Source organism: Scomber japonicus, chromosome 13 (genome assembly GCF_027409825.1).
Source record: "Scomber japonicus isolate fScoJap1 chromosome 13, fScoJap1.pri, whole genome shotgun sequence".
NCBI classification, from domain to species: domain Eukaryota; kingdom Metazoa; phylum Chordata; class Actinopteri; order Scombriformes; family Scombridae; genus Scomber; species Scomber japonicus.
The window spans coordinates 14,860,242-14,873,539 of record NC_070590.1 but is presented as its reverse complement, the minus strand read 5'-3'; the positions used below and the strand labels follow the sequence as shown (position 1 = coordinate 14,873,539).

General features: G+C 38.1%; 1 protein-coding gene across 1 annotated transcript; it reads left to right on the top strand.

The window, feature by feature from the left end:
• The first annotated feature begins 7,332 nt into the window (after positions 1-7,332).
• abhd11 (abhydrolase domain containing 11) lies at positions 7,333-13,240 on the top strand. The gene is made up of 6 exons (XM_053331503.1): positions 7,333-7,551; positions 9,356-9,491; positions 9,894-10,067; positions 10,265-10,435; positions 10,705-10,886; positions 11,137-13,240. Exons 1-6 carry the CDS (start codon positions 7,424-7,426, stop codon positions 11,270-11,272), a joined length of 927 nt encoding a protein of 308 aa, XP_053187478.1. The 5' UTR covers positions 7,333-7,423; the 3' UTR covers positions 11,273-13,240.
• The last annotated feature ends 58 nt before the right edge of the window (positions 13,241-13,298 follow it).

Genomic DNA, 13,298 nt, shown 5'->3' with positions numbered 1-13,298 from the left:
AAGGGCATGCTTAAAGTTGCATGTCAATAGTTTGTGCATCAGGTGCATCAAAAACATTAGTGGAGGTGTTTATTATTATGATTATCTAAACATCTCTTTCCAAAGATTATTATTGATCACCTTTTAAACATACTGAATATTTGCAAAATCCCTAAACTAACATCTCTAAACATAGCTACATACAATAGTTGGGAACAGTGACACAGACACTGAAACTGTTGGTGCAACAGTCAAAACAGAAGTATTAGCGAAGCAGAAGTTAACGTCTCTTATTGTATTTTGATGAATGTGTCCGAAACCATGACATTAGTGACATTTAAAAGACAGTTGTTGTTAGTATTAAATAATGATGCACTGGGACATTTTCTGATATTTTCAGAACTGTAAATAATCTTACAAATGATCCCTCTCTGATTGCCTTCTTTGCATATTCATTTTACAATTATACATACTGATTTTACTTTTAAGGTGCCTTTTAACATCTTCCCAGGGATAACAAATGAAAAGTGGTTCAACTCTGGCCCATTAGTCTTATGTTTTACTCTTTTATGTTACCACATGGCACAATTGAAGCAGCTAAATAAAACAGTATTATTACTTTGATTAATTACTCTCTATATGAATATTGGTAAATGTTTTACATTTTATGAAGAGTAACAACAGGTTGTGCCAAAAACTTTAAACCTTCATTTTAAGTTTGGCAAACTGGTCAAATACTTTCCATTCAGTTTTTGTTTCAGTGTTACAGATTTTCTCTTATAGATAAATTGTGTAAACATGTGTGTAACATTTTCAAAAGAGCAGGTTGTGAGAAACTACTTTATTTGCTGTCCTCTGTGTAGCATTAAGAAGAGTTGAGTGTTTGCTGTCTGGACTCTCAGCTTCATTACACAATGAAGGAGTAAAACCACAGCACTTGACGATGCAAGGTCAGCAAAAATCTGTTCTTTTTCAAGTCAAATGGAAGAATAGTCTTAACTTTAAAAGTATGTGCATGTGTGTCTCTAAATGAAGCTAGCGAAAGTTCAGACAGGAAGACCACCTTTTTTGTATGCTCATGTCTTAGTTTTATTTCTTCAGTCATCCTGATCCTTCTCACAGCTCATACTGATCTCTGTCGAAGCTCATTATTTCCTTGCTGTTAATTCTGGAGCATCAATTGACACATCAGCTGTTCACATCACCTGGTCAAGCCTAACCAATAGCACGGTGACACACCTTCAATGTCAGCCTATCATATTGTCTTTTTAAATGTTCTCCCTCTCTGCTCAGATGCTTTCTAGATGCTGTTAGATGTTGTGGTGCCCACCACCTCCCCATCACCACCCAGTCTTCAAATTCCTCAATGCATCATCACTTCAACTCCATCAGCCGATCAGTTTCAGCCTCAAGATGACTCTGTTGTGATTTGGACTGATTGATCGGTTGATTGATTGATCAATGTCATCAGCCACCACCACCAGTGTCTGGATTCCATGGGGGGATCTATCATGCTGATGCTCATGACTGTCCTTCGAGTAAGAAATTCTCCCTGCAGAGTCCAAGCACCATAGACTTTGACAATACCTAATCATTAATATCATCTGCATAATAAACATTATTTTACTTAATTCTCTGGTCTCTCCTGATTGAAATAGCCTAATCTTTGTTTTGTCTTGCTTGTATAATATTTATGCCAACACTTGATTTAATCTCTATATAAACCTTTGACATAAGTGTTTGGTTAAATTATTGTATGTCTGTATGTCATGTTTTAATTCTGATAAAAATGGAACTCTGAAAATCTGTCATTATGAAGCAATTCTCCAACTTGATGCCAATTAAATTATCAGTTGAAATAACTCAAATTGTTTAAAGTAAAGGCAGTATAAAACAAACAATACTACCACTTTCACCACAGTGACAATAGATTGAAGAATATTGTTAACTCAACTCAATTACCATCAGAAACATCATGTAACTTGGTTTAAGGAAATATTGAGTTACGATGATGTTCAATAGATTCCCTTTTTGGTATGTAAAGGATAAGGATGTAAAAATGCACACTCATCCCCCAGTTCCCTTTTCTTCTCTATGTGTACCATGTCCTCCCCCGAGCCTCTGTCTCATGCCATCACTATGGAGACAGTCCACAGCATGCTTTATCCCAGCAGACACGTCTCCCATAACAATGAATGCTTGGAGACATAACGAGGGAGGCTTCAGGTTCTCCAAGTCTGTAGACTAATGGTTTGTTTTTATGTTTCTGTAGATGACAAGACTGATGGGATAAAGCAGACAAGACCAAAGCAGGTTAGAAACAGGACAACAAACAGACTCATTGTTTTACAGTTTAAATGAATAAAGCTTGTATTTCTTTGTAGCCATCATAACTTTCTGAGCTCCACTGAGATTATTGATCAAGTGTCTCAAATTCACTAGTATGTTATAAATATGGTGTTGTCTATAGGCAAGCAGAATGCAGTCCTGATAATTTATAAATAATTAAGTCATACATGTGAACTTGAAAATGATTATAATTATTTTCAAATACAATACACATGAGTAAACTCTACTGTTGTAAGATTCAGTGAAAACTATATAATATGTAAAATGTCTTATATTTCCCAACATGGTGTTAAAACTGCTGGTGGTGATCAAACGTTTTCCACATCGTGACACTATGACGCCACTTAGTGGCTCAACAAAGCACTCTAGCTTCTACAGTTTTTTAATATATTTTTTTATTGTCCAAAAGCTAAGTGCACACGAATGTACAAATGATTTTCGATAAAATAAATCAAGAAAGGTAAAAACATTAAAATTTAAAAAAATCTAGAGACCTTTGAATCAACGTAAATTTAAAGATTTTACATTTTTACACACAAATTCAGCGCATTGTTCGTCCTGTTAACTGGGGACTTAATCTTAATATAAACACACACACAATACATCAATGAATACATCAGCTTTGAGTGGGTACAAAATGATGCTGCTGATAGCTGATGGTATGAAAGAGCCCTCCAAGTCCCTCTGCTCCAACTGCTTTGAGGCACATTTAACTGGTAGGTTTGTCACTACCCGATCTGAGTGTCTATGGTCCCTACCATAGACTGTAAAAAGATGGTCCCTACCCGATTTGAGTCTGACATGCGCAGTAGCGTTCTCGATCGTCCGCCATCTTGGACCGTGATGTACGGCACACCGCTTGGACAAACTACTGTTACCATAGGTTAGACCAGTGTTTCTCAACCAGGGGTCCGTGGACCCCTAGTGGTCCGTGGTGTAATTGCAAGGGGTCCGTGAAAATAAAATAGCTTTTAAACAAAGATCCTATGACATTTATAGAAATAGGATTATTTTACTCAAATGTGACTGAGACCTTTATCTACCTAAACTACAGAGGACAGAGTAACAGAACTTTTTGTCTCTAATTACCTGCAGCGGCATTTAAGCACCAGGCACCAATCATAGATGGGCAAGACTGCTGACTTCTTCAAACGAAAATTGTCCGAGTTCAGGAGAGCACAAAATCACATGCATGCCGCAAGTCACACTTCAGCAACTTCCCTCCAAGCTTCTTACCAGGTAGCTTTGCTAATCGCCAAAGCTAAAAAGCCATATATACAATAGCAGAGGAGCTAATTGTGCCAGCAGCAGCTATCTTAGCTGAAACCATGGTGGATAAAAAAGCAGCAGATGCTATCAGGTGAGTACCGCTGTCTAACGACACAATATGCCACAGGGTGGATGAGATGGCTGGTGACATTGTTGAGCAGGTGACTGATAAACTGAAGAGAGCTGGCTCTTTTGCAGTACAGATAGACGAGTCTACTGAAGTGAATGGAGAAATTCTGTTTTGTTAAATATTTCTCAAAGTTACTGCATAAAAATTCTGTTTTGTTACACATATATGTTACATATATCTAAGTTACAACTGAAAGCTCTTATTTTGCCTCAAAGAGTGAATAAATGCCATAATGCAGTTTCTACCCCCTGCCCCCCTCTCAATGGGAGGGTCCTCAGAGTAGATAATAAATATACAGGGGGTCCAGGACCCAAAAAAGGTTGAGAACCACTGGGTTAGACAGTGTTTTGTATGTTGCGTTTCTTTTTTTTTCTTTTTTTCTTTATTAAGACAATAAAGCAAACAACAAACACAACACAACAGACAAAAACAAAAAACAAAACACAAACATAAGACAGTCAGAGATGTTTACAAGTCACTAGCACAACATTTCTCCATAATAAAGTACGTTTTGGCAGCTTTCTTATTACTGATGTTCACATCACATGCATATTCAATGTCTAATTTAAATCTTTCAAGGGTTTTCTTTGCAGGGTAGATTTGATGTAAAAAGGTAAAAAGAGATTTCTTTCACCTTATTATTGAGACAGAATTTTTCACCAACCAACCAACCATGCTTTATTCCAGTTCATTTCTCCAAATTGTGCAGACCATTTAGTTTGACCTCTCGGTAGGATCTTGGTTTGTAAGCAGCTTCTCAAAAATCTGTTAAAGTAGGATCTTTTTATAATATCTACTCCGCCCACAAAAATATCACAAGTAAAATTTTCTGGAACAGCAGTAATTCTTTCAGTCCCTTTAAGAAGCTGAAGCACACCCTGAGGTAATGCATCAAAAACCACAGCATATTGTTTCAGTGTGACTAGGAGTTGAAATTTTAACAAAAATTCTTCATAAGAAAGTAAGAAGCCGTGGTCATTAATAAGTTGGTCAACTAATAAAATTTTATGCTCCATCCAGTCCTTGTAAAACAATGATCACTTTTTGTAAAGGATGTCTTCATTGTTCCAAATATAATAACTGGTTGGTGAGAAATTATGTTTGTAGATCAGTTTCCAGGACAGCAAAGCTTGTTTGTGAAATTTTGAGAGATTGACAGGAAGCTTTTCAATTTTATAGTTACATTTCATCATACACCCTATACCACCTAATGAATTAAATACATGTGTAGCAAAGGAGTTCCAGAAGTTGTTCTTTTGTCTACATAACTTACTTAACCAGTTGACCTTGAAAGAGTGATTCAACATTTCAAAGGTTAACACATCCAGACCACCATCCCTCTTGGAGTTACACAAGATATCTTTTTTTAAGTAATGGCATCTGTTCTTCCAGATAAAGTTGAATAAAATTTGATCTAATTTCTTAGAAACTTCTGCAGGCATTTCTAGTGCTAGTGATAAATATACAGATCTTGATATTCCTTCAGCTTTAGATATCAGAGTCCGACCGTGTAAAGATAGATCTCTCATTAGCCACATATTGAATTTTCTTTGTATCTGTTGAGTTATTGGTTCAAAGTTTATCTCAGAGCGCCTGTTCTCATTTTTATCAAGCACAACAGCCAAATATGTCACAGTTTGTTTGATGGGAATATCATTCAATTCTGACAGATCACAATGTTTAAGGGGAAACAGCATAGATTTATTAAGGTTCATTGTCAACCCAGAAACCTCAGAAAACTCAATGATACATTGCACAGCTGTGACAAGTTCATTTTGGTTGGATAAAAAAATTGCTGTATCGTCTGCTAACTGAGCTAATTTGAATTCTCTACCTACGGCTCTTATACCCTGAAAGTTGCTTTTTTTAATATGTGTTGCCATGACCTGTGTGACCAGCAAAAACAAGAAAGGACTTAGTGGGCAACCTTGTCTAATTCCACGACTAATATTAAATCTGGGTGTTGTGCCGTTTGTTATCTTAATTGAACTGTTACTTCCTTTATAAAGTGATTGAACTGCCCTCAGAAACTTATTTCCAAAACCAAAACATTGAATAACTTTAAACATAAACTGGTGATTAACCGTATCAAATGCTTTATAAAAGTCCACAAATAGAATAAAACTTTCATCAGGTATAAATTCATTATAGTCCATCATGTCCAAAATCAGACGAATATTGTTTACAATATTTCTCCCTGGCATAATGATGAGGGCAAACAGCTTTGTATCATTATTCAATAAACTAATCGGTCTCCAGTTTTCAATGTTTAATTTATCTTTTTTTGGCTTTGGAATTAGTTTTATCAATCCCTGTCTTAAAGTGTGGGGCAGTTCTTCTTTATCTAGAGCCTCTTCAAATAGACCAACTAAAAATGGAGCAATTGCTTGTTTAAAGCACTTATAAAATTCCCCTGTTAACCCATCATTCCCTGGAGCTTTATTATCCTTGAGGGAATCAATACAGTTTTGCACCTCTGTTATAGTTATTTTCTGATCACATATTACTTGGAAATCATCATCTATTCTTCTAATATTTGGTTGTATGGTCTGAAGAAATAATGACATTTTATCTTCATTTAACAGGTCAGCCAAATGCAGCTTTTCATAAAACTGTGCAACATGTTGTGAAATTAGTTTTCCATTTTCACACACAGTATCATTAATTTTAAGTTTGCAGAGAGAAGATGTTTCATAATTCCTTTTTTCTAGATTAAAGAAATACTTGGTGCATTTTTCCCCCTGTTCAAGCCATTTCCTCCTGGATCTGATAAAGGCCCCTCTAGCTTTTCCCTCATGAAATTTGTCTAATTCAGTTTGTAAATTAGCCAATTGTTCTACTTCGGCGCTGGTTGGGTCCGTTTTCTCAGATAGTGGAATAGTTTGGGTGACAAGTTGAAGTTCTTTTTCTTTATTATATCTTCTGATATTTCTGCTTAATCTTATAGCTAACTTTCTTATTTCATATTTCATTAATTCCCAGTATAATCCAATATATTTATTATATACAGTCTATGGATTCATCACACGGAAGGTAATGGACAAAAGTAAAAACACACTTAGCTTACCTGCTAGAGCGAAAGTTTTGTCACTCCCACCACATGGTTTTTGCTCCACAAAATGTCAAACGGGCACACACCTTCACAGGTGCTAAGAGCTGTTAAAAAAACGGTTCAAACTGGTTCAGGCTTGCATGCGCACATGAGCAATCGACGGAGTTGGCCCAATTTAACTCAAAAATCTGCTCAAAGATTTACAAATGCTTGTTGAGCTGATTTCAAAAATAGTACTTAAGTCAACAATAGGAGAAATGTGTTGGGCAGACAAGAGTTTATAGATTGCTTATTGCAAAGCCATATTTGCGAGTCAGTTTAATTTCAAAACTGTAATGAGATCAGCAATTGCTAGTTGTCATTTTTACAGACTCAGATCGGGCAGTGACAAGGACCACTGCCATAGAGGGTAATCTGGAGGGAGCCTAGGAGACAAAACTCAGGACCAGGAAAACTCAATGTAATGTGCGTCATACGTCACGACGCACAATCAGCTGTTGACAGACGCTGAAGCCTCCTTCATCATTCTCGACCTCCGGCGCTTCTCATGCACCGCACTCCCACTGACTGAACCTCCCCGGTCGTGGCAAATTTGTAGAAGCACATGCTGTTTTCGACCTCCCGGTAACGGAGCATATGCTGCCATGAGCGCTTTGTGTCGCCTGATCCAGAGAGGGCTGCTATTGAGCGGCAGGTCGTCGTGTCGTTTATTCCCCGTTCAGCAGGATGTGTGCGGACTGGCTGCCGTTGTCCGGACCGCCAGCTCATCCAGGTATCCCTGCTAGCTTACCCGGCTAACTTGATGCCCTCAGCCTGCCTGAGCGGTGGCACGGTGCGGTGGGTTTGACGTTAAACGGACAATAACCATCGGAGTTTGTCACAATGACGTCTTTGTTTCGTCGTTAATAACCGTTAATATCGTGACGGCTTTTTACGTCGTTAATAACCGTTAATTTCATGCAGTTTGTTTGAATGACATTCAAACGTCTGTTAACGTTAGCAGGACGGCGTTACCTCTGTAATACTCGCTTTTACACCGATACTCTGAGCAAAATAAACACATATGGGCTCTATCTCCTTTCTTATACTTTATCTAAGCTTATAAATAAATGTATGTCATGGTATATTTGGTGTATGGTAAGCTCAGAACACTCAGATGTCAGTATGATAGGTAGCTTAGCTCAAACTAGTGGCGTTATATTAAAAAGGATTGCTTACATCTAGTCCACACCATCTTCATAAAAGAAAAAGGTATAATAATAGTAACAATTATAATTTTAAAAAGCCTCTCAATATGATAGTACGAGTTATTGCAGGGCTTTAGCTTTAGCTGGGATCATTCAGTGTCAGTCTAAATACAAGCTAATGCTATCCAGTCTGTATTTTTAAAAGACAAACAAATGCTAGAGAGATTTTCCAGTTATTAAATAAAACCCAACACATCACAGACTGTAGGGCCTTTAAATGCCGTCATAGAGGTCAGTGCTGAAAGGATTAATCAGTTAATGGATTGACAGAAAATAAAATTTTGGCAGAGGATAAATGTTTCGGTCATTTAAGAAGCCAAATGCTAAACATTCATTGGTTCAAACTTCTTACAATGTGAAGATTTGCTGTCTTTGTAAATTGAATATGTTTGGTTTTTGCAGTGTTGGTCAAATAAAACAAGCCATTTGACAGACACACGTTTTTCACATTTTATTGACTGAACAAGTACATAAAAAATTTATAAAAATAAATGAAAAATAATAGAATGATTAACTGGAAATAAGTCTCCGCTAAGGCCTCTCTGACATTGTCTCACCTAAACTTGAACATAAAAGGTTCGCAAAGGCAGTTTTTAATCAGACCGAGTGTAAGATGTACATATTTGTGTGTCCTACAGGGCTGCAACTAACAATGATTTTCATTATCAATTAATCTTTTATTTTCTCAATGAATCTGTTCATTGAGAATCTGTCATTTGATCTTCTAAATTGTTTAAAATGTCGATCACCGTTTCCAAAAGCCCAAAGTGCCACCTAAAATATTTCTTAAAGAATGACTCAAAAGGATCAAAATAGTTAAACAATTACATTTCTGTCAATCAGCTAAATGATTTGTGTTGCAGCTCTTGTGTCCTCCCACTGTACGTTGTTACATTCACATCTACAAAACCGACTTGTGTAAATTCCACATCCATTAAAAAAAAAAAAAAAAAAGTCAAGTAAAATTTGTGTTGTTTTTTTTTTTTTTTAATAAAACATTTTTTCTACTTGTGGGAAAAGGATGCATCTGTATCTGCATTGTTACCTGATGCTGTACCAGCAGGTGGAAGCAAAACAGTTTCAACCAATACAGTCAGCGAGTGTTTTAACAATCCTGCCACTGTCCTCATCTCATATCCTGCTGCTCTGCAAACTATTTCTCACTTTGACTGAAAGCTATTTCATCATCATTTCCACACTCTGAAGGTTTCATCGCTTTCCAGAGTTTTATTATTTAGATGTATTCGTGTTTCTACAGGCACGGTGAGATAACTCTCAGCTCAGATATAAAAGTCTATCTAGTGAATATTTCTTCTTTTTTTTTTACAGCACTGTCAACTTGACCTACGATGTCTTCGATGGGAAGGGAGAAAGTACGCCTCTGGTGTTTCTACACGGCCTTTTTGGCAGCAAATCTAACTTCCACTCAATAGCGAAGTCCTTGGTGCAGCGCACAGGCCGAAAGGTAATGCAGTGATGAAGACACCACACCTGTCTTTTGCTAAAACAATAACAAGTCATTTTGTTCCCAGCAGCTTGACACGAGCCAAAAAAAATGAAATTAGGCAAGGGAATGTACAATCAGCCAGTGTCTTACTAGTTATTTGATACAACTCCACAGCAGTCTGTTGTAATAAATAGTGATAGATAACCTGGCTGTTGGTTTGCTTGAAGAAAGTGGTCGCCTCATGTGCACAATGCAGCCTGTGTTTGAGCTGTCACTCCTTGCCTGATCTGGGCTGTACGCCAAAAAAAAAAAAGAAAGAAGAAAAGCAGGATGCAGCTGACATAAAGTTATTGTTTGTGTTCTCCTCTGAACCCCCTTTCCCCCCATTCCAAGTGTCCTAACTGTCCTTTGTCTAGTTAGGTGCTGACTGTAGATGCCCGTAACCATGGTAACAGCCCCCACAGCTCAGTGTTGACCTATGAGGCGATGAGCGGTGATTTGAAACACCTCCTCGCCCAGCTGCACATTGAGAAGTGCATCCTCATTGGCCACAGTATGGGAGGGAAAACGGCCATGACGACCGCCCTGATGCAGGTTAGCAGTCGCAAAATGTCACCATGAATTTATCATGACGCTGCAGTCCCTCTCGCTGCAGGTCACCTGACCTCTCTCACTGTACTCTCTGAGCTGAGTAATCCTCCTCAGGTCCTTGGCTCATCAAAAATGTGCTCGTTCCACTTTGTAATGATAAATATCTTTTTGTGTCTCTCCTCTTCTGTCTCCGTCTGTAGCCCGGTTTAGTGGAGAAGTTGGTGGTCGTGGACATCAGCCCTGCTCAGACCACCACACGAACAAACTTCCGCTTTTACATCAAGGCCATGCAGGATGTGAAGATCTCCAGTGACCTCCCACGCTCCACCGCTAGACGGATGGCTGAGGACCAGCTGCGCAGTTTGGTCAAGGTCAGCACTCCTTTTTGATTTCATACCTGTCTGCGTTTATCTGGAATACGTGTGTGTAGGATGTTCTTCAGCACATGAAACCCAGGATGTAAGTTACTCTTTGTGCAGTATTAGTTCAGGAGTGTCTGCTGTGTTTTTCCATTTGGTTTATTTAGTGGCATCTTTCTTGACAAGTAGTTTCCAACATCTGATACGTAAATCCGACATCACACACTGCGGACGTATAAATGTATTTAGTTTTTAAATGAGTCTGTCGTCCTCTCTCTCAGGAGCACTCTGTGCGTCAGTTCCTGCTGACTAACCTGGTGGAGCAGAACGGCCACTACGCCTGGAGAGTCAACTTGGAGGCCATCTCAGCACACCTTGACAACATCATGAGTTTCCCTAGCTTTGACACAGTCTACAATGGACCCACACTGTTTTTGGGTGGAGCCAGTTCGGCTTATATCAGGTATAAAAGTGAATCATCTTTCCTTCTCCTCTGTTCTCATACAACTGCCATCTACTTGATATTTTCATCCTTCCTTCTCTGTTTCTTCAGAATATTTGATTTTACATTTCTTTATTTTTATTTGTTTGTATTGCTTCTGAAAATGTATTTTTACCCTTTTCCCTTATTCAGTTTATCTGCATGTGGTTGTTTGTTTGCTTTTCTGTTGCTTTTTCACTTTCTAACCTCTTATTATTCACTTCTGATCCAGCTCCGATGACTACCCAGAAATCCAGAGGCTGTTCCCGTTCGCTGACATCCAGTACATCCCAGATGCGAGCCACTGGATCCATGCAGATAAACCCTTAGACTTCATCAGCTCAATCAGCTCCTTCCTACAGTCGTAGCCGCCTCCTGCTTTTATTGCCTCCGAACTCTTTTGTGCTCAGCACGCCTTAGTGTCCCCTCACTGAAACCGAAGGTGAGAATTCAACAGCTTCAGCGAAAGCCAGCGGAGTCTTTAATGATGCTAACATATGCCAACACTGGACCAAACTCACCCTTTTACAGCAGTCAGTTCTTACCTTTTAACAATATCAAACTTAGTTTAGTGTACTGTAGGTGAATATTTTTTTGTTTTGTTTAGTCTGCCAGACAGGTAGTGTTGCTAGGTCGGCTGGTCTATAGATGTGTTTTGATTTATAGATTGGTAGGTTAAAAAAAAAGTAGTGAAAATATTTCCAGTTTAACATAAGGAAGATGTTTTGGAGGTGATATACTAATCCAAAGAAACTCTCATTTGCACAGCGCTTTACGTCGATACATTCATAGCAGTGATATAGAGACGTGGCTTTAGGCCAAGTACAATATGGCACTGCTGAAGTAGACCAGCGACACGAGGGTTTTGACGGCACTTCAATGAAACAAATACTGTATCTGAGAGGTTCTTCATGGGCAGAAGTGAAGAACATGCAAAGCAGAAATAGTCCAGTGCGCGAAGGTGTTTGGTGTCATTTGTAAGGAGGTCAGAGCTCTGCAAAGAGGCTGAAATTCAGAGTTTATGTGTACAGATGGTTTGTTTTAGAAACAAATTTTAATGTTGATAACAGAGTTATATTCAGTAAGCTGGTCTGGGACTTTATTTCTCACATCCTCTCCTGTGTGTTTTCTGTATATCAGAGAAGAGGATTTACAGGTTGGTTACCGTTAAAAAGCTGGTTATATTTCTATGCTGACATAATCATGTATGAAAAGCTACAAAACTGTGTCGTCACAATCTGTTTCCTGAATATCTCAGGTTACAAATGGATATGCTACTTATTATAAACTCTTCCTTCTATTATTCTTCTGTCTGTCCGGCAACGAGCCGTTGTAATGTTGTTGTCTTTGTATTTGGTCGGTCCAGTCAGTGTTTTGATGGGAAAATGTTTTATTGATTTATGTCACTTATCTTAACAACTAAAGCGCAAGGCTATATGGGTATATATGGATCTCAAATATATGCTGCAACAGTGTAACTTATCTAACTGTAATAGTGTTACTATCATTTCAGTTTCATGGGGTTGAACAGTACAGTCCAGTCCAGTAGTGAAAACTGCCATCTGTTTGAACAAGCAGGGTGTTAAACATGTATGTGCCTCTTTTGTCGAGCGCTCCTTTTTCCATTTCTGTAAAACTTGATAAAAAAAACACATTTTCTTCTACAACACTAACTAGCAGACTTAAGATTGGCAGCTGGGTTGCCAGTTCTGTGTGGATTTTCTCACCAGTAAGATGAACAGATGAGGATTTATTCATTTTGGATGTTTACTACAATCAGTGTTTTATGTTTTGTCTAAAAGTCTTAAAAGATTTTAAATAATCAGAAATAAGTTGAGTGAAACTCTGCTTACTTCTGAAATGTTTCGGTTAGGAGAAGCACCCTCATCCTCCTCCACAGCGGGACACATTTGTCTTGTCACATAATATGAATAGATTGTTGGGGGCGAGGGTGGGGGCGTTGGATAGCGCTGACATTTGAATGCAGGTCCTGCTTCAGCTTCTGTTGTGTTGCAGTGGGATAAGATTATGTCAAAGAGGAACTTTGTGTCAACGATATGAAAAAAGTGAATTATTCAATCATACTTAAAATCTAAAGACAATAATGATCTGTTCAGGATTGTATATTGTTTCATTTTGAGCATGCCTTTTCACTTGTCATCAGGTGTGAGTTTGCTGTGCTATAAACGTCTGAGTTTGTTTAACGTGTCACAGCGGTGGCACTCACTGTAGATAATCGCATATATAAATTTTAAATGTGTGCAAGATGCATATAAGAGTGGATTATGCAGTATTAAAATGTACAAACTGATATACAATAAACAGACAAAAATGTCTCCCTTTTTTTTCTTCTTTTTCTTCTTGAAAATGCAACAAGCAAATAATGACTAATGA

Coding starts and splice junctions, on each gene's coding strand:
- abhd11 (XM_053331503.1), top strand. CDS start 7,424: ATGAGCGCTTTGTGTCGCCTGATCCAGAGAGGGCTGCTATTGAGCGGC. Junction 7,552..9,355: donor CGGACCGCCAGCTCATCCAG/GTATCCCTGCTA, acceptor TTTTTTTTACAG/CACTGTCAACTTGACCTACG. Junction 10,887..11,136: donor GCCAGTTCGGCTTATATCAG/GTATAAAAGTGA, acceptor CTTCTGATCCAG/CTCCGATGACTACCCAGAAA.